The 22,192-nt window shown below is 31.8% G+C and overlaps 2 protein-coding genes across 4 annotated transcripts in view; one reads left to right on the top strand and one right to left on the bottom strand.

Moving 5' to 3' along the window:
- The window catches only part of Strump (WASH complex subunit strump), a 31,030-nt gene extending 14,545 nt beyond the window's left edge, over nt 1-16,485 (top strand). The window contains exons 13-28 of the mRNA XM_089243186.1: nt 1,068-1,180; nt 1,304-1,470; nt 2,736-2,811; nt 2,944-3,195; nt 4,011-4,193; nt 4,454-4,633; nt 4,859-4,986; nt 5,082-5,172; nt 7,378-7,552; nt 8,880-8,965; nt 11,269-11,372; nt 12,870-12,999; nt 13,526-13,622; nt 14,304-14,457; nt 14,840-14,930; nt 16,264-16,485. Coding sequence (XP_089099312.1) covers nt 1,068-1,180; nt 1,304-1,470; nt 2,736-2,811; nt 2,944-3,195; nt 4,011-4,193; nt 4,454-4,633; nt 4,859-4,986; nt 5,082-5,172; nt 7,378-7,552; nt 8,880-8,965; nt 11,269-11,372; nt 12,870-12,999; nt 13,526-13,622; nt 14,304-14,457; nt 14,840-14,930; nt 16,264-16,317 — 2,081 coding nt within the window. The 3' untranslated portion in view covers nt 16,318-16,485. The remainder of the gene's footprint in view (nt 1-1,067; nt 1,181-1,303; nt 1,471-2,735; nt 2,812-2,943; nt 3,196-4,010; nt 4,194-4,453; nt 4,634-4,858; nt 4,987-5,081; nt 5,173-7,377; nt 7,553-8,879; nt 8,966-11,268; nt 11,373-12,869; nt 13,000-13,525; nt 13,623-14,303; nt 14,458-14,839; nt 14,931-16,263) is intronic.
- A 1,259-nt stretch (nt 16,486-17,744) lies between these two features.
- LOC149075696 (gelsolin, cytoplasmic-like) overlaps nt 17,745-22,192 on the bottom strand; it is a 33,434-nt gene continuing 28,986 nt past the window's right edge. Inside the window, exons 15-20 of one of the 3 annotated variants that reach the window (XM_089243184.1) lie at nt 21,719-21,780; nt 21,089-21,272; nt 20,786-20,896; nt 20,550-20,675; nt 19,748-19,777; nt 17,745-18,510 (exon numbers count right to left, since the gene is read on the bottom strand). In XM_089243184.1, coding sequence (XP_089099310.1) covers nt 19,760-19,777; nt 20,550-20,675; nt 20,786-20,896; nt 21,089-21,272; nt 21,719-21,780 — 501 coding nt within the window. In that variant the 3' untranslated portion in view covers nt 17,745-18,510; nt 19,748-19,759. Of the gene's footprint in view, nt 18,511-19,611; nt 19,665-19,747; nt 19,778-20,549; nt 20,676-20,785; nt 20,897-21,088; nt 21,273-21,718; nt 21,781-22,192 lie in introns of all 3 variants that reach the window. The other 2 variants (XM_089243185.1, XM_089243183.1) reach the window with 2 other exon arrangements.

Here is a 22,192-nt window from a genome sequence, read left to right as displayed (position 1 = left end):
TGACTGCAGGTTATACACACACAAGAAATTATGTAATATAAATGAAGAATGATGTTTACCACAATCACAGCATGCAGTACATTTTTGCCCCATGAAGTATTTATGCTGAATAAAAAGCAAAGTGACCTTAGAGTGAGAGAGAAAAATTGTAAATTGTTCATAATTGGTTCTAACTGCTGGTTCCGGGTTAGTTCTGTGCATAATCCTTTGTGCGCATAAATTGCTGTGGAGTGACAAAAAGGGTTAAATTTATAAATTTCACATTTACCAATCAAAATATTTGATTGATATATGATCCTCAATATATAGAGTGTCTGAGCACGAGGTTTACAAACTTCTAGGAGGGGTAGGGTGCACCCAGATGACTCTGAATTAAAATGTAATGCAGGGTCAGAAATGCTTTCCTGACTTTTTTAGATGGTGTTATACAGGAGCAGTGATTCTGGCTGTTTGGTGCATTAGCTGCTTGATCGCCAGATCTATTGACTTGATTACTTCTTCCAGAGTCCCCCAGACTTTATGCATATCAAAACATTGGTGTATGAAACACCTGTTGCCAGCCCTGAGAAACTTATTGTCTGCATTGGCATGCACAGAATCTTCCAGAACGTTCGAAATTCAATGTGCCTTATATGTGAGGCCAGCATTGCAGCTCATGGATGACACTTTGAATGCCTTTGACCTATGTTACTTTTTCAATGCACATTTATTACTAAAACGTATAATCACTTATGTGGTGTCCTTTCACTTCTGGTGTTTTCTGTGTACCTTATCGCATCAGAGAAGCATTTTCAACCATTCATTTCTATGTGATTCTGAGTCATGTAGTCATACCCTACACCTCGTAGAAGTTTGTAAACCTGGTGCTAAGACACCCTGTATATTCTTGATAATTAAGTCACAAATTTTTGATATCTTTCTAGATATTTGTATCTTGTGCACCATTAAAATATTAAATTTTTTCCCCAAAGGGAAATGCTGGTTGTGGCTTTGGATTTTATATTTGTATTATAAAAATGATATCAATATGTAACATTATATTTAAAATTTTATTTATTTATTTTCAGAAAAACTTCAAGTGTGGTTCAAAGAAATGGCCAAGAAAATTGAAGCTTTAAATTATGATGATGCAACAGCTACTGGTCGAAAGATGGTTCAACTGATTCAGGCTTTAGAAGAAGTAATTACAGTTTCAAGGACATATTGTAATACATGTGTATATTTAAGCATTTGAGATTATAAATACAATCATGCTTTTCATATTGAATTTGGTTACTGATGGTCAATTAAACTTATTTCATAGGTTCAAGAGTTTCACCAGCTAGATGGAAATTTACAAGTGAAGCAGTTCTTAGCAGACACAAGAAAATTTTTGCATCAAATGATTCGCACAATCAATATTAATGAAGACGTGTTGATAACGTTGGAAATGGTTGCAGACCTTTCATATGCTTGGGAAATTATTGATAGGTAAATCAAGCTGTTTTCCTTTTTTTTCTTTCTGAGTAATTGGAAATTGAATGCTATTTTTTACATTATTGCTTTGCAAAGGCACTAAATCAACACAAACATGGGGCTATTTTGTATTGCAATTCTATGTGTGTGCGAAGTCAATAATGTGTAAACTCAAATAGTTAAAGTAGCCAAGAACATTACAAATGTGTTTAACTTGCAATGGTTTAAATTTCATATTTATTAATGAATATTTTTCGTACATAGTGTACAACAAAACCATTTTTCTGCCCTTGTGAATTCCTGTGAAGAAATGGAATCAATCATTTAAAAACCTTGCAAGTGCAGTTGAACTGTGGTTAATGAGTGATTTGGTTAATTAGTAATTCACATGACGAGCAAAAATGTTGAACAAATTTTGATACTATAAACTAGTGATGATTCACATTATGAGCAAAAATTTTATGCTTTTCTTTTTTATTTTTTCATTATCGGAACTTAGCTGATGGTTTTTCGCGTTAGTCCATTCAGGGAGGATGGAATTGTGGGTAATATACTCTCTTTTACAGTCTCTGGTCAGCGTGCTTCACTCGAAAAATTAACATGTGTGAGCATGACTGATGCATGGCCTATGTCATATAGTTTGTTTATTTGTGACATTATTTATATAATTTTATTATTTATTATATTGTATTATTGCTTGATTTTCATTTTTATGTGAATGAATAATTACTACTAAACCACACATGTACCTCGTCCATATTTCTCTGTGGGATTTCTAATGAATCGGTATATGTTGGAATCTGCGTGTCCGTGTTGTGAACCTAACATGAAGCTTGCTTCTGTGTAATGCTTGTTATAGTGCTGCCATCTACCACATATGTGAATGAATAATTGTGGAAGGAATCATCCAAGTTTCCATTATTTCTTGTAGGTATTCTTATTTCTTTGATTTGATATATGAGCGATTTGGATAACAAGCACATTGGCGGAACAAATTGAGCTCATTAACCAAAGTTCCACTGTACATTGTAAAATGTGATTATGAGAGTTCTGACCACTACCTTATGCAAATTCTTCCGAGTCATAATTTTTTTTCTACTTTGCAAATTCTTCAAAATATTTGGAAGAATAGTGTATTCATAGTATATTGAATGAATACAATGAATACACTATTCATAGAATTTACGAATTACACGTATTCATTGTATGTATATATAATTGAATTGTATTGAATAGTATATAATTCATTGTGCATTTAGTAAAAAATTTTCATATTTTAGTTACACTCCATACATGCAACATGGTATAAAACGAGATCCAACTCTTGCTATCAAGCTGCGAGCTACATTTTTAAAAGTGAGATTTTTAGGTTTTTTCAGATACATTTTATTGAATCTGAATTATTCATACTGCATTTAATAGACTTCTTTGAATCATAATCAGGGCTAATCTATATGCCTTTTCAATAATTTGTTTTCTTTATCTCAGCTAGCTTCTGCTTTGGACCTGCCACTTTTACGGATCAATCAAGCTGCAAGTCCAGATCTCATGTCTGTGTCACAGTATTATTCCAATGAACTTGTTTCATATGTTCGAAAAGTTCTCCATATCATTCCAGAGACTATGTTCGGACTTTTAGCCCAAATAATTGAGTTGCAAACTGATGTAATTAAAGAAGTACCAACAAGATTAATGAAAGATCAGTTGAAGGTGTATGCTCAGCTTGAAGAACGGTATAAGGTAAGACATTAGTTCCATTATTAGAAGCAATACTAGTTACAAATGTTAATTTCCTGTGTTGAGTTCATAAATACAAAAATTTACTCCATGTTTACTTTGAGATATGCAAAACCTTAAAACTAAGACTTCTATGCTCATAGTTATTATAAAATCATTATTCTTATAAATTCAATCTCATAATCTTTGTGGTGCCTGTTATACGTATCATAAATTTTAATAGTTCATCTGATAGATCTGGGTTATTTTCAAAACAACAACAATATTAAAAATAAATGTCAACCAAAAAAAATTTTTTTAAATATCATGACTCCCATCATACATGAATTGATCCTTTAGTGAACAAAAAGGCCATCAAGTAAAAAGTTGATCACTAGTTAAATATGGTTATCAATCCCTGAACTGTATGTGACAAAAAAAATCTGCAATCTACATTCATAATATTTCTATGAACCTTTGCACAAATGTGTTTTTTTTTTGTCATGGTAGATACTTTGAAGGAAACACTGTATAAACAGGTATTACATGCGATCATTTTTCTTAATAAATGAAGTTCTGAAACTTTTGAATACACTTATATATATATATATATATATATATATATATATATATATGTATATGTATAATACTTGGTTTCTGATTTAAACGTTTTTTAATCAATCAGATATATTCACAAACTTTAGTTGGAAAGCACAAATAAACCACCACATGAAAATTGATGATGGATCTATTTTATATTAAAAAATTATTTTCCCATTCAGATATGGAAAATATTTTCTTGCATAGTTTGAAATATCTGATTCACTGGCTCATTTCAGGTTGCAAAACTGACACATTCCATATCAGTTTTCACTGAGGGAATTCTAATGATGAAACGAACACTCGTGGGCATCATTCAGATTGACCCAAAGCAATTACTGGAGGATGGTATCAGGAAAGAGTTAGTGAGAAAAGTTGCTTCAGCTTTACATGAAGGATTGGTTTTCAACACAAGAGCGAAAGTGAGTGAATAGTTATCAAAAAATATGTCAAATTTTTTTTAATGAAATTTTCTAATCTAATGAAAAATATATTCTATAACACAGTATTGGGTTAGGGAAGCTATAACATACTTGATGCAGCTTGGTGTTACTCCATGAAAAGTGTGAATAAGCACACATAATGATATTTATTCATTGTTTTCACTTGCTGCATAATTATGTGAATTTGTTTTAATATTTGTGAATGCATTTGTGACTTTGTGACTTAATGTTCTCCTCAGTCTAGTGAACTCATTGTGAAACTTGAAGCCATTGGACAGAAAATGGATGGATTTCGTCGATCTTTTGAATACATCCAAGATTATGTGAGCATATATGGCCTTAAGATATGGCAAGAAGAAATGTCTAGAATTATCAATTACAATGTTGAACAAGAATGCAATTCATTCCTGAGACATAAAGTAAATAATTTTAAGTGATCATAGTATGATAAACTTTAAATACTGGTATATAATATTGCAATATAATAAGTATTTGTTGCTATAAAATATTCATATTAATTTTTAATTGCAGACCATTTTTAATTAATTAATTTTTAATTATTCATTGTAATACTTTGTTAATGTTTTAATGATATAAATGTGTACAAAAATTTTAAAACTGCAACATTCTTTTCTGAAATTTAGGTGCAAGATTGGCAAAGTGTTTATCAATCTCGTACCATTCCCATTCCAAAATTTCCATCATTGGATAATGTGTCAGTAAATTTCATCGGGAGACTTAGCAGAGAGTTGCTGCGAATCACAGATGCTCGGTGAAAATAATTGAAGATAATAAATTTTCTTTGGTTTGATTGTCTCAGTTGTGCTTTTAATTTTGTAAAGTAAAATTTTTTTTAAATTTTCTTAGATCGACGGTTTACATTGACCAGATGACTGCATGGTACGATAGCAAGACTCATAATGAAGTTGCTAACTTGAAGCTTTTTTCTCTAATACAAGTTGGTGCAACAAGCTTTTCAAATATATTCATTTTTTCATTGACTATTCATTATGCAATCTGATTTATTTTTGATGACAAAGAAAACATTGTGAAAGTTTTGTTATTTTTGTAATTTGGGTTGTGGGGTGGGGCAGATTTTAAAAAATAATATTTATTTTAATTATCACATACTTCTTTAAAATAATGATGATTATTTATCTTTAAATTCAAAATTAAATCATAAACATTCAGTATAGTTTGATTTCAAGAAAGAACCTTTAAATGGTTGGTTGCAAAACAATGGTTGTTTAAAACTGCTGGTTTAGGTATTTTCAATTACAGTAATATTGAATTGTGCTATAATTTTTGGTATGGTAAACACTGTATGAAATAGCAGTTTTTCACTCTAAAATAAATATTTTCAAGTCGAAAGAAGTCACTTTCCCTGATTAGTACAATATATGCAGAAAACTGGCTGCATGAAGAAGCAACCATCAATATCTCTTCATGCAGCCATGTTTTCCTTATGTATTGTTTAAATATTTTCAATTGTTTCACCTTAATTTTTATTGGACTTATTAGTATACTTTGGGAGAGAACTTTAACTTTTTTTCAGCATCCATTCCAATATTTGTTAAAATATTGAAAATTAACAAATGAAAAAGAAAATTGTATGAGTTTAAGTAGTAAAATCAATTATTAAGTTAACTGTTCAACAGCAATAAAAACAAATATAGATATGGTTGAAGCAATCAAAACATTATCACTGTTTTTTTTTAAATATGAAATAGTGGATAAACACTAAATTTTGAAATTTGATGTTTTCCAAATAAATTGAAAAATGATTTTCTCAAATTTTTTGCAATATAATGAATATTGAAAGAAAAACAAATTGATTAACTACTACTACTACTTAACCATATATGCACCTTGTACACATTCCTCTGGAATTTCTAACTAATTGACGCATGTCAGAATGTGTACTTATGTGTTGGGAATTTAACATGAAGTTTGCTTCTGTGTAATGCTTGTTGTGTATGGTGCTGCCATCTGCCATCAATTTTTCTAACTATGAGTAAAGTGTAATTATTGAATAATTGTACTGTTGTAGGCCTTTTGTTCTTTGTGCCAAGACTTTTTTAACGGGAAAATCGGCTTGAATTTGCACCTCGAAGTTAGAACCACAGAAAACCAACTTCAGCCAATCACCACTGTATGTGATTAACTTCAAATGAATTGAAATATGGCCTAGACATTTATTGATGATAATCACTTTGGTTTTCAATAAGATATAGTATACCAAAGTTGATAAAGGCAGCCTGTGCAATACCTATCCATATACTTCATTAACTTAAGGATTATCAATCTGGAATTTCCAGTTTTTAAACAAAATTTGATGGGAGATTTTTCTTCCTCTGCTCATATCAAGAAAGTTACAAAGCAAAAAGTCTCAAAAGCAGTAAATAACAACAATTTACCGAAAAATGAAAAAAAAACTGAAAGCAAATGTTGGGGAATTAGATGATAGTACATTTAGTATAGAGAAAAACTATGTCATGCTCCGCTGTTCATGTACAAAAGACTGGACACCAAGCCAAGATGAAGTTCCGAAAAAAAAATTCACATGCCTCTGCGGAAAATGTTCTCTCTAAACTCCATAACTCCATCTTCATCAAGTAGTTTGGTATCTAGTCTTTCATACTTTGCAGTTCATAGTATTTAGTGGGCGGCTGAAGTTGGTTTTCTGTGGTTCCCAACTTCAAGGCGCGAATGCGAGCCGATCTCCCCGTTAAAAAAGTCTCGCCACAGAGAGCAACAGGCCTACAACGTTACAAATATTCAATCATTACACTTCACTCAAAATTTGAAGTATAGATGGCAGCACTAAAACATTATACACAACACTAGCTACACACTCAGACTGTTAGGTGTACACACTCACTTTGTTCCAGACTCTGCCACGAAGCTGGGCTGGAAGAGATCTCGGCAACGGGATAAGTACGGTGGCAGAGACCCTGGCGTTCATTCATTTAGTTCATAGTATTTAGTATAAGATATAAGCAAGACCATAAAAATTTTCTGGAAATTTTTTCAGACTGGACTGGACAGTGTTTTCATACAAGCTGTTGCTTGTTTCAGAAATTGATTTAATTATAAAAAAATTGTAATAATTATTTGAAATGTTATGAAATTCTGATTCATATTTTTATTGGTTTCAATATAGAAAAGTGTTGGCACACCTGGTCTTACGGGGTTGGATCGCTTGTTGTCTTTCATGATAGTAACAGAGCTACAGGGTATCATACAAGTATATGAATCCAACATTTCAAAGGACAGAGTATGGCAAGACATGTTGACTAACCTCAATAAGTCCCTGGAACCCACCAACTCATCCATAAGTAAAGAATTTATCATGTGTTTTTCTAATTTTATTGTTTCATTCTCAATGCAATAAAAAATATTACTGACATTTTGTGATTTTTTTTCCACACATGTAAGGAGAAAATTCTTTAATGAATATATTATGACAGAATTTCAATTAACAATGTCTGATTTTCATAAAAATATTAAATTTTCACAATAATTATTTATCATCCGGTTAACACTGCTTAACACTAACTTCTCAAAATTATTATGAGGATTATGAGGCTGTGATTCCGAATCTGCATTCGTTTTGTCAGATGGGCTGTTTTTGAGATTCATTGAAATTAACACATTGCTGACCGGTCACAAGTAAACTTGTGTTGTCATGCCAAAATGTTGCTGACCGGCTACGTATAAACTCATGATCGGTGCGCCTTTGTTTTGCATCAGCTTTGTTCGGTCAGTGCATTCTTGGAGAGCACAGAGTGTGACTATTGTTGTTCAGCATACCACAAGCTTCTTTAGCTAATAAAACCGTCAAGTTAAAAATTAAATATTAAATAAAATTCATTTACATATTAAACCATTATAAAAAAAGTTTATTTACATTGTTTCACTTCCAATTCCGAAATAATAGCCGGTGACATGAGATAAACTCTGAAAATTATGCTGGTCAAAAATGTGTTAAATTTCAATAGTAATACATAAGCAGTGTACAAATCACATTGAAACTCTACGTTATAAATAAATACAGTAAATCATTGGCAAAAATAAATTTCAGTGATTTTACAGTCATTTTGAGAGTGCTTATTCCGAATTTGGTATTAGTTTTGCCGAATCGGCTATAGTTTTTGATATAACGCATACTCTCAACAAAGTGCATAAGCAGCACACAAATCACAACCATTGAAACTTAATTTCCACGTTATCTCAAAAACTGATCGTACAAAACCAATGCCAGATTTGGAATGACCACCCCAAAAATGACTAAAATTACTGAAATATCTTTGCAAATGATTTACTGCATTTATTTATGCACAGGTTCAATGTGTGTTTCATGCTACTTATGGTATTACTATTTAAATTTAATTCTCACTTTATCTCGAAAACTATAGCCAATCTGACAAAACTGATGCCAGATTTAGAATCAGCACCCAATGTACTCTTAAATTAAAAACTAAAATTCCCTTAAGAACATTAAATTTTTTTTTTGTTAAGCATTATTTGTAATAGTGTAGGTTTAAATGATACTACTTTGATTATCTGAACATTTCTTTCATTCAATTATTTGTTACTGTATTTTTATTTGTTTTTGAGCCATATGTAATACAAATATTAATGTTTTTTTAACCAATAATATAGCTCATCCTAATAGGACGTATACACCTGCTCTCACAAAAATCTTCAAGTCCTCCTGTACTGCTGCTATCATAGATAAAATATTGAAGGCTAGTATATATTTTTTAGATCAGTTTCTTCAGTCATTGATATTTTTCTATTCAGTATGGAAAAATGAAATTTTTATGTTCCTTCACTTTTAACCCATAAGCGGATACAGGCTGTTCGAGCAGGAAGGGATCACCAAGACCATATTTCGTGAAGGGGGCATATGTCTACCCCTCTTTCATGTTAATAATAGTAATTTTTTAGTGAACACCTGTTGTATCTGCTAATGTTTACATAATGATCCATGGTTCTCAACGTTTTTTAGTCCACAGCCCCCTTTTAACCATATTTTATTCTCAAAGCTCCCTTGTCTATACCCAGGCCCCCCCCCCCCCTACCCTCACGAAGGATGAGAGCCTTTCTACTTACTTTCATTATAAATTTAGTTTTGACTAAAACTAAATTTATAATGAACAAAAATTTTATAAATAGGATCGATATCTGTTACTCTGGGTCAGACATGGATCCTGAAGGGGGGGGGGGGGAAAGATGATCATTCCTCTCAAGTGCTGAATTATATAAGGAAAAATAGTTATGGGTTCTTGTAGGGCTATATGTATAGCTGTCTCACCATCCTGAGTTCTCAGATAAAGTGATGTTCTGGGGCCCTATACTTTGCTGAAAGTAACAGTAACAGCTTACATATTTACACTTGAAAATCATAGTACCAGATGTCATCATGTAGGCTTCTTATGGAGGCGGGAAAACATATATCTACATGAGGAGTTGCCAAAATGCAGTGTTGCCAACTTAGTTATTCTTCAACCAGATCAGGTCTTTTTTCGCCCATTTAGTTGGAAAAAATGCCCATCTAGTTGCTAGTTGTTTTTCTAGTCTTTTAAAAAATTTCCCTGTATACTAGAGTAGTACTAAAATACAGCAATGTCTCGGAAATACAGAACATATGGTCATCTGAATAATGACCAAAATCAATTCTGGTTGTTTTCTAGTTGTTTTTGATAAAGAATTTAGTTGGAAAAATTTTTGACTGTTGGCAACACTGTTATGCTGAGACACTGGCTCCATAGGCAGCTCTGCTGGATTTAAAAGTAGTCACATTCCCCCAATATATTTCACTTCAAAACTTTCGTTTTCAAAAGTTGCTTGTATCATAAACTGGTTAATTTTTTCCATTTGTCAACAATCACAAGTTAGCTTCTTACTCAATCATAGTCATCCTCCAGTGAACAAAGATAATACATTCCAAAATCACATTCGTTAGCCAAAACTTTGTCACCCGAAATGTAATTTTCTATAGGTTTCTGTGAAAAATTATTTAATTTATTCCACATACTACCCAAAGTTTGAAGATTTATTGTATGAAACATTAAGGAGTACTAAAAAAAAGACAAAGGAGAATTTGCTGGAAAGTGAGAAACTGGAGGTCGTCTGATTTTATCCCATGTACACAACCCAATGGGGTTCATAGATGAAGCGGTATGTATTATTTACTTATGCATTCTATTATGTGATGCAGTCAGCTCATTGTCTCATACATGCAGGTAAAAAGATAACCTCTTAGAATCTCCAGATTTTCTAAATGTTTTTCTTTTGTGAGGACCTGGGTTTGAACCCCACCGTTGCCACAGTGGTGGTCAGCTTAAATTGGTTTTCTGTGGGTCCCAACTTCGAAGCACCAATGCAAGGTGATCTCTCCTGTTAAAAAGTCTCGTCACAGAGAGCAACAGGCAGACAATGGTACAAATATTCATTCATTGCACTTCACTCACAATTTTAAATATAGATGACAGCATTGAAATATCAGACAATACTAGATACACACTCAGACCATTAGGTACACACGCTCACACTTCCAGCACAACTTGTTTGGTAGTAAATTGCCCATGGCAATATAATCACAGTTGTGCTCAGTTTGAATGAAAGAAAGACAGTTTATAAGTTGATGGCGAGATTCTTGCATTGATAAGTCAAGGTTTTTTTTAAATATATTTTTCCTCTTAGCTTAATAATTCATTTTACACGAAATGACACAAAAACTTCCAGGGAGAGAAATGAACTTGTAAGCAAGGAAGTGATTCTGATGTGATGTAAATTAATCAAGATCGGTGACTGTTATTCTGATGATGATTGTGTGAAAATTCAGCTCACAGTGTGGCTGTGTTAGGTTAGCATGGGCATCCTTATCAATGAAAATGTTCATTAGCCGAATGAAAACTGCAAAAAGATCTTTGTTAGTCAAAAAATTTGTAAACCAAGGTTTTTGTTAATCAAGGCATCTCACTGCATTTTTTTATTTATCTATTTATTTACTTTTGTTATGATAGTAGATGAAATTTTTTTTCAGGTTGGTCAGATGCAGCTTCTAAGAAGGCGCTCAGCTCATGAGTTAAATACATCATGCAAATTTGATTCCAAACATCTAGCAAGTGCTTTACAAACGTTGAATGAGTGAGTTGTGAATGTTAATTTAATATCATCTTTTTATAAAGGACATTAAAATGTTTTTGCCTTCAATGCTGGCTAGGAAATCCACAGACAATATGTCTTGGTCTTATTTAGGCTATGTTATCAACCGGGTAATCGGGAATCAAAGTGATAGGGAGCTGCACCAGACCAACTTAAACAGGATTGCAGCATGGACAAATGAATGGAGCATGACGTTTAGCATTGATAAGTGCATGGTCACTCATTTTGGTTAGAATAACCCACGGTTCTCTTACGAGTTGAATGGTGTCTCTATCCCGGATTCAACTAGGGTCACCGATTTGGGAATTCTCATTGACGAGTGGCTTAGGTTTTCTGAACATTGTTCAGCGGTGGTACAAAAAAAACGAATAGAATGCTTGGTCTCATTTTCAAAAAGGTTCTTCTCGTTCTCCTAAAGTCATTCTTCCCCTTTTCCAAGGCTTAGTTCATCCTGGACTGGAGTATGCTGTAAGGTTTTGGAGATCATACTTATGGAAGGACATAGACTTGGTTGAAGGGGTGCAAAGAAGAGTTACGTGTGTCCTTATTGGCACAATGAAGAGAGACTTAATTTTTTGAATATGTTTACATTGGATGAACGCAGGTGTTGGGGAGATATGATCGAAGTGTTGAAAATTTTTAGTGGGATTAATAGGATGGACCATGAATTATTAGTACACCGTCAGTCAACTGCTTTTACAAGGGAACACCAGTATCGATTGGTAAGGGACAATTCTAGGTTGTGGCATTGGAGGGAACTCTTTAATAGGGCTGTTAATAAATGGAATAGCTTACCTCCAGAGGTAGTAAATTCTAACACAACTGACACATTTAAAAAGAAATACGATACACATGTTGGGGTAAATCGAGAAGCTATCCATACTTATAATGAGGCAACCATAAGTATTCTTTATGGGCATTGTATAATATTTTATCATGCATATATATTGTTTGTAATTACATTTTTAATTGGGTTGCTGAATGTTTGAAATATATGACATCCGTATTTGCTATGGCATCTTTTTTCTCAGCCACTTCGTTGGGCATTTTGTCTGTTGCAGTGTTGTATTTGTATAACAGAAGATAACTTTTGAACTGAAATACAATTCTCTGGTTTCAAATTTATCTATATAAGAAAAAATGTCTTCTCAATTTCAATGGATTAATTATAATTCAGTAAATTCTTCAGATAAATCAGTAACATGAAGGGATTGAAAACATCGCGATTGCAAAACACACACGTTTTTCTGATACTTTACCGTGCATCGAGAAGTACTTTGACTTATAGCAGAATGGCAATTCTTAGAATATGTTTTTATTTTTTTCTGGCAACATCAGGGATAAATAATTATCTTATTTGGCTCTGTTCAAGCTAGGGCAACTTAAAGGGCAATCTTGAGATGTGTATATTTTCATATTATTCATTAAGTTAAATAAAGAGGTAATAGAGTATTTCATGATTTTTTTCCATATTGGCAGTGCTGTGTTGGCTGACATCGAAGCTCATTATAAGGATCCTAGTAAGCCATATCCAAAAGAGGATAATCCCCTGATGTATGAACTTGCTTCATATCTTGATTGGGCTGGGATATCTAATCCTTTAGCTAAAGTGAGTCTCTATTTTTTTTTCCCCCAACTGTTTCTTTTCACTTTGCAACATGTATAAAACACTTGACTGAAAGAGGCATGCACCAATGCACATTGTTACCTAACCATTTAGTTAATTTTTTTCTCCATTCACCCATTGTATAACCAAGAAGGACCATTAACACAGGCCAGGATCCATGGGGAAGGCAATCACCTATAAGAGCCGAAAAGATGATAAGATGATGGAAAATAAGTGCTCTGTTATATAAAATACGTATATTCACCATAAGTCTTTTGTACTCCCACGAATTCACCCTCTCTGACATGTTGTTCTGGATATGCGCCTGCTGTAGCATGAGCTATTTGAAAAATAATTAAACTGCAGTATAGTATCACATGCAATCGATAAATTATTTGCTCCTTATTGCCTGAGTAGTTTCCCTCACAGTAGTAATGAATAATATTTAGTAAGAGCAAAAATGATGATCTTTTCATTTCTCATATAAAGTAAGGTCAGCTGTGTATGTATGTTTTGTTTTCAATTGCAGATATATATCACCACTAGACCATTACCTCATCTTTCATTGTTCATGTTTTTGTTTGTTATTGGACAACTCTCAAAGTTGATCTATGCTAAAAACTTGGGTAAGCTCTTTTTTTTCTTTGTTATTCATTAGTTTATTGTTATTACCTTTACCTATGAGTATTTTTGCTTGATGCACATCATATGTTATTTGTATTTGCTTTGTAAAAAAAAATAGCAAAATTTTATGAGAATTATTTTCTTGAGAAAAAATACAAAAATATGATATTCTTAAATGTTTTAAAGTTAAATGTTTCAAGTGGGTGATTAATCTTGAAAAGAGTGAGAGAGGTGGTTGGTGAAACTTTCGTCTAAAAAAATGTTAGTCTTTGGAAAAAAAAAATTTCAAATCATTTTTAAAAAACATTTATTTTTCTTCCATTGGAATATGTGAAACCTTTTAATCAATATATTCCTATCCTCCAATTACTTAAATATCAAAAAATAGGACTTCTTACTACTAATTTTTTAAAAAAAACATTGTTTAGATTCTGTTATTCAGTGATAGAAACAGTATAACTAGTTTTATATTTTTTTTAACTGAATTTTTATGCAAAATTTATGTCTGTTATAATTATCATAATTTCTTTATTTTAATCATCAAACTATCACTCCTTATTTAAATTTCATACATAAATGTATTAAAATTTTTTGAAACAATATTTCTTTCATACATGTGCAAATAACATTTATTATTCAATTTTCTAGTTTAAAGCTCTGAAATATTTATTCATTTTTGTTAGGGGGACTTGTAAGCAAGAAAGGAGCTGATCCAATTGATGGTTTGCCCTTCCTGATTGGGACTTGGACTTTTCTTCACCAGTTCCATCAAGATCATACTGTGAACTTCCTTGCATATATGGGACAGTATGTGAGATCTGTGGTTGATGGCTTAGGGTTGGTATCATACTTTCTGCATGAATCATTTTAATTATCTTCATAGCAAATAAAAAAAAATATTGAATGTTCTATTATTACTGTTAATTAGCATGCTTAAAAGCGGGGAAGGAAGAACAGCCAATTTTTGTTATTAGTGGCTAGAATATACAGTCAAATCCCATTGCGTTTTTTTTTAATGTCCATATAAGGAATAAATGATATATGTCTGTATAATTAGTCCAATGTATATTGAAATATGAATTAATGTTCAGAAAAAAATATCATTGTGTAAATCTCTTTCCTTTCAGAGTATTCATGTGTACAGATTCATTTTAATACTAATTATAGTGTTGGCGATAAAAAATTATGTAACTAATGATTGTAATTATTTCTTATTCAGAGAAACAAATAAGAATGAAATCATACCTGAAGTAGTGAACAGTCTACACTTTCTTGAGGAGTTTGCTCAGTATGGACAGCTACCCAGAAGGGTAATGTATCAAAAATCATTCTAGTCATTCTAGTCAAGTTTTTTTCTCTTTGATTACATATTTTTATTTAATACAGAAGAACTTGAGTTCTCAAACATAATCCATTCCGTGAACGTCCTCATAATCCAAAACACTCATATATCAAGTCAAACTTCTTCATAAGAAATAATAAAAACACTGAAGTAATTTGTTCCATGAGTCCCCCTTGTGCCAATCATGATTCTTTTAAAATTATAATTCAGGTTGATTTATTTTTAATTATTGAATTTTTACTTATTTCATAACAAATGTTTGAGTATTTTGTTAAGAATATAGAAGAGCATGGGCTTTGCTCTGGAATTCCTGCTTCCATTGACACCCAACAAGAGGGTGAGAAAGTCTTTCATGGGCTTGTGCTAAAAATACCACTCCAACAGTCAATTACATCCTAATGAATGGAGGGGCCAAAAAGCCCACACAGGGTCCAAAATGGAGCCCCAATTCTAACAAAGGCCCTAAAATATTGAGGGTTCTTATGTATATATTCATACTAATATGTTTTAATTAGTCTTTAATTGAAATAATAAAATCAGTCCTAAAGAATGCTTTGAGTCCTGCCCCAGAACTCAATACAGTTGCAATCACACGTACTGAATTCTAAAAAATAAATACTCATAGTGTGAGATATCTCCTGGTTATTACGTTAGAACTTTCAAAATTTTTGTTCGTTTTGCAGAACATAGCTAGCTCATGAAGTCAAAATGTGTTTGAAATTTTTGCTTGTCTTGTGAAAAACTCTTAACCAGTCATCTGGCCAGTTAATTTCTTGGTGTGCTGCCCACAGTGCCCCTTTTTATGCAGGATACGTGCATTTTCTTTTTTGGAAGTTTGAAGCTAATAGAATATATTTTTTAATTGAATTTTTCTATGAATACATTAAAACTGAGTTTATCATGTTCCTTTCTGTTCTTTGAAAAGAAAAAAAAATGACAGTTGAAGTAATTAATAATTATATAGTATTCGAAATAGAAATATTGAATTCCTTATTGTAAACAATGCTAACATGGGTAGTTCAAGTTCTAAATGAAATGCAGGAAGTATATTTCTTGATTGTTCAACTCCATTATTCTGTCTTATCCACATGATATAGACCATAAAATCAGCATAATATCGCATGCCGTTGTAGGCACCACCATTACACGGGTGATTGGTTAAACCAAATTACTCATAATCCTTTTTTTTAGTATATTTTTTTTTTATTCTATAACAATGAAATAAAACTTTATAAAAGTTTATAAAACTTTATAAAAGTTTTATTCTATTGTTATTTTAATATATTTCTTCCTCTCTGTAGGCTCTTACAAATCACATTCCTCCTCTGCTGTTAGATGAATACAGGATCCAGTAAAATAACAATTCAATTTTTCCAATATCTTCCTGGCCAAATGAACTGAAAATCATTTCAATCTATAATGTTTTGTCATTGCAAGTATGTATATAATGTGAAATACTCTATATTTAAATTAAATCTTTTCTGATTATTGATATTAAAACAAATTTGTTTGTGTATCTATAATTTGGTGTAATTGAATTTTTTTTTCTTCCCCAACATTGTATAAAAGTCAGAATGGATTTTGACTTTTATACAATTTAGTCATTTTTTTTGCACGTAATCAATTTATATGAACAAAAAATAGGCCTAGTTTGAAATTTATTTTGAACAGGTATATACTTGCATGTTTGTCACTAAGATTTGAATTCAAACTTGTTAATGTGCCACATTGCTCCCATTTAGCAAAACTTATTTTAATGAGCATAAATTATTGAAGCGCTCTCTAGTGTACAGTGGTCATGATGAAAATTTAAATGAACAGAAATGATATGGCACCCATTATGTCTGCCTATATTCCCATTGAATTAACAGATATCTCATGCAATGTTACATCTGCTTTCTCCTTATCAAAAACGTTCTATTAAATTGACTTTACAACTTGATGCAAAACAGCACAATTATAGATATTCATCTTCAAAAATAGAACATCTCTCAAAATTGCTTCTGGCAGCGGCAACAACGAAGAGACACAAGTAAACACATGGTTGTGTAGACTGGACTGAATATAGGTATACAATGCCATGCCTTTAATATTACAAAAAGTACATGTGTCATATAAGAATGTTCAAGTTGCTTGACATGGTATCACAAGTGTTTTTAAAATCACTTGTGTATTCAAAATGTGTATTTTATATGTGATGTTACGCTAGAGTAGTGTTTCCCCAACATTTTTGATAACCCCCTTGATCAATCCCTGTAATGGAGGTCAATGCTCTGCTGCTGCCCCCTCCCCCATCCGTATCGTCAGACGGTTGATTTCAATGCCATCTTCTCATAAAATCTAAAATGGATTGTTTTTATAATTTGTATATGATGAAAAATTAAATAAATTACAACTTTGCAGCACAAAATGTGTTGTCTATGCAATGGTAGTGAATGAAAATGATCTTTCAAACTCCCTTACAAAGTACTCATAGACCTCCAGGTTAAAAAACACTGCACTAGAGTAAGGCTTCACAAATCCCATGTTTGCCATAGTGGTTAAAAACTAGTTTCAGTGCCTAAAATTTTGTGTGCGTGATTATTAGATTAAAGTACAAAATTTTATAAATTTATTTCAGCATATCTACTAACATAGAAAAGCTTCTAAGTTGAAGAAAAAAATTTAGACAGTTTATATATCTTGTAAAAAAATGCTTTTCTCCTGAGAAATATGGCTGATGCCTGAATTTTTTTCTTTTCAATTTGTCAAGTGCTGTATCCAAAACAGAAACAATTCTATATTCCAAGTTTCAAAATATTTATTAAAACACAAATCATGTAAAAAATATATGTTCGTAATATGAAAAGTAGAGCACATAAATATGGATTTTCTAAAAAATACTGTATTACATAATTTTTCATTGAAATAGTCTCCATAATTTTAGGCCACAATAATTTTCAATTTTAATACACTAAATTTATCTTTGATGTTATTAATATCACATTCAAAAACACACAACACTTGTGAAAATACAAAGACTTTAACAACTGGCTGTTGCGAAGATGAATTTTTGGAAAGAGAAAATTCAACTGCCTTTATGGGGAATCGAACCCACATCCTTTCACTTTCCGGGTGAACACCCTAGACCACTAAACTACAAAGGCAATGAATATCTCAATCTTTCCTTGAAAAAACTCTGTAAATTATCCAAGTGTAGAGTAAGTTAATATATTTTTTAAGAAACATTGCCATTAAATAAACTTGGATCTTGCTAAAAATATTTCTGCACATAGTACAATTACACTAAAATAATAAAATAAAAATTCAGTACATTTGAAACTTTGTAAATAAAAGCAGACATAATACACACCAAACCGATCACAGAAAGAAAAGCCAATTATTTTTCACAATATGTTTGTTTTTAAAATCCATTGAATTTAATTTTGTTCATGCAGGAAAATAGAAATGCACATGGAGTAAAGACGAATAATTGATTTTTGATCGCAGAATAGAATACTGTTTTGCATATTGTTGTTCATTCACTTTTCCAAAAGAGCTAATAGCATCTGAAATCCAGAAATTAATGTCAAGTGCAAACACATCAATGAACATAATAATTCAAATAAAAACTTCATGGAAAAATTCAAGCTCATTTATTGTAATCTTGGATATTTACTAATATATGACAAAACACAAGGAGAAAAATTAGAGTGCAAAATGTAATATTCACAAGAAAGTTTTATGAATATCTCCAACTTGTAACTAATCATGATCATACTTTTCCTTTTTAACATATGAGGCAGTTGATATTTTCATTAAATCTAAATTTTATTCAATATAAATTATTTGTCAGAACTGTCCTTAGGGAAGTGTGACATGTGTGGCCACACCATGCAAGTACTTGGGACAATAAAAATAAAAGATTTATCAATTATAATCCTTTTTCTAGTATTAAAACAGCTGAGCTACACCTATGATAATATAAAAATTAATATAAGCAATAAGTGAAACTTATATTTGTCTCATGAAGGCTTTCTGCTGCAGAGCCACAATCAGTGAAGAGAGGCAGGCACCGAATTCACTCTTCATTTGTTGAAAAGCAAAAATAGATTTTTACCCTGGTCAATAGATTATGATTTTCTTTCTAGCTGCAGCCCTCTGATTATTTTCATACTAGGACCGACATCTGGTAAGGGCTACTTCATCAATGATGATCAATTTAGAAAATATTTTGATAGTCTTCCACAAACCAGTTTCAGTTGCATTAATTTTTTTAAATGTAATATTCATGTTTTCCCAAGAGATCTATGTAATCTGTCTGGGAAATTCGTTAGTTTTAGTAGACATCCATGCCTAAACCGTAATTTGAATTCCGACCTACACAGGCTAGCACACTTGTCTGTAGGCAGCTTTACCATATTTCAACAAGTTGATGTTGTCGTAAAACACTGAGTTTGAATTACTGCACAAAGTTTTTGTAACTTCAGCCGCAAGATTATAGCAATAAAGGTTGTAATAAGTTCCTTTCACTAAAAAAAACTATTAGGAATCATGTTGCATAAGTGTTTGCAGAGGAAAAAAACCATTTTTATAAGTTATTTCCAGAGTCCTAACAAGGTCCAAAATTGTGCAATTACATAACAGGAAGATTTTAAAAAAGGAATTACTTGTTAGTATAGCAAAGATTGGTGTTAATAGTAGAGAAATCTTGCTTTCAATTCTAGAATTAAGAATAAAAAAATTATAAGGATAGAAAATCAAACAATAAACAAAAAAACATGCAAAAAATGAAAGTTCTTATACCTAAAACAATAATCAGGCCCCAGCATTTACCTAAAGTAAAAATATTGGGCAAAGTGAGAGAAGCAGTTGATGAACAGTAAATTGATAATTGATCATGCAAAAGAATTGGAAAAAAATATATAACTACTCAATTATGCAAAGTTTATGAAAAGCAAAATGAAAAAAAAAATTATATTAATTAATACAGAAATAAAATAAGGAACTTAATGAAGAATTTTTCATGAAAAGAGATAGAAGTAGCAGGAAGGAAAATACTCGCTATATATATCTGTATCTACGGTATCCCTCTGCCAAACAATGTTGAATAAATAAATATATATATATAAATAAATCTTTGAAACGACAATTCGGAAAGGCAGTGCTTGTACTATCTTCTGAGTGCAAAATGTATTTACGTTTCAGTTTTTAAGGAGGAGGACAGGCTGTTTGGGGGCAGAGTTATTCTCAGCTTTGCTAGATTGTTGGCTGGGCTGCTTTTCACACAGGCCCACCTGGGCATGACGCAAGATTAACAGATGCATAAAAAACTCCATGATAACAAAGATCTGGTGCTATAATTTTTGATAACATGTAAGTAAAGTTGTAAACTGATATTTCTAGCCTGGAAAGGTGGCATCACTATCCTGGAGCCCATGATGGTGTTGAAACAGCCCTGATTACATTATCTATGATATTTTTGCAAAATAAGTAAAAAATGTGCAAACAGACTTACACTAATGATTCCTGTCTAATATAACTAACATTTGGTGCAAGTGTGAATTTCAAAACCATTTAAAACATGAGATGTTGAGTATAAAAATACCTTCCACAGTTCTGGGTCCCATTTGTCAAAAAATGCAATAAACCCATCTGGCTCTTCATTCTGTTTAACTACAATAATCAGTGTACTTTCCACACTTCGTTCAGTAGGATCTGTGCGAATGTAATCCTAAAAAAATAGATGTGGAAATAGCAATGATAATGAAACACCACTCAGAAAATAAAATCCATGCACCATTCTTAAAAGCTGCAATAAAAAAAGTCAAAATAAGTTTTCACCTCTGCCATTTTCAATGAGCCTGCTCTTTCCTCTTCACTAGCACCATTCCCAATCCAAACATAAATTTCATCACCAGTATCTAATACCATTGCATCATCTTCAGACAAGTCCTTTGGAATTAAAAAATAATAATTTCTCTGAATAATTTTTGAAAAATATAGATCAGAAAATTAAAATAAGCACCCAAACAAATTACAGGCTTGCTGTTGATTTAAATGGGGAATTAAATGATTTTTAGAATCATTTTCACTTCATAAAATGATAGTGCTAACTTTTATTCATAGTATAATGCTCAATTATACCTCCTGAGTGAAGTTGCTGATTTCTTCAACTTTAAACTTCCCGGAGTCACATGAACATTTGAAAAGACGACTTTCAAGTAAAGGTGCATTCGGGAGATTTCTTCCATGTTCATAATCCCCTTTGCCACCAAGGCTTTCCCAGAATGCTTCTGGTTCTTCCTCTTCTTTGACTTCAATAACTTCTCTGCATGAGGGTATGAAAAACACAGACATTACCAAATATATCTTGTAGTTTGTGAGATAAATGAAATAGTACTTGAAAAAGAATACATTTGTGTTGATTTCTACCAGATATTGTTAGAAAAATGTCATCCTTCATTTCAATAAATGAGCTATCCCGTATTTTCCCATTAAAATTTTATTCAATGTTATGTAATTTTCTATCTGCTGGAAAGTATGGTATAAATGTGTTCCTAACGTTTTTATGATTGTCAGAGGGTGAGCATTTTTTATGTATTTGAGCTTATGCCAATAATTTAGCTTCCAAAAATTATGTTAGAGTGGCAGGTGCATGAAGTATATCTTGTAAGTAGGTTTTGAGTTTGCCATTTTGTCTGCTCTCTGTGGAAAGCTGGCTCACATTTGCATCTCAGTTGTAATGATGTTTAAAACTTAAATTCATTCACCAACCTGTCAGGAGAGACAATTCCAACAATATTTTTCCCCATCTGTTGTTCTTCCTCGCTGGATTCCTAGAATTATACCAATACTTGTAATGTAAATATTTCAAAAAATTAATTTTTATAAATTAAACATTGTCATTTTTTTTACATCTCTTATTAGAATGGCCCATACCGAACAAAAAAAAGTGTATATGTATGAATTTTTTATCTTAAGAAAAAAATTGAAATGTTACCAATAAGCTTGAAAAATTGAAATATTATAAGCTTGGAAAAAAAAGAAATATTATTGGCATCAATTATATCTATTATTATGCACTTTAAAGCACTAGTATTCGTTTTGAACATGCAAGGGAATTTTCCACTAGTATTCAAAGCCAATTATATATATATTTTTTTTTTCCAAGCTGAGCACAACTCAGGTCTATCGCCATGGGCAATTTACTACCTAGTGAGTTGTGTTGGAAGTATAAGTATGTGTACC

Source organism: Pholcus phalangioides, unplaced genomic scaffold, assembly GCF_987345545.1.
Source record: "Pholcus phalangioides strain wild (caught in Gottingen) unplaced genomic scaffold, Ppha-v1.0 ptg000015l_1, whole genome shotgun sequence".
Classification (NCBI taxonomy): domain Eukaryota; kingdom Metazoa; phylum Arthropoda; class Arachnida; order Araneae; family Pholcidae; genus Pholcus; species Pholcus phalangioides.
This window is presented reverse-complemented; position numbering and strand designations above follow the sequence as displayed.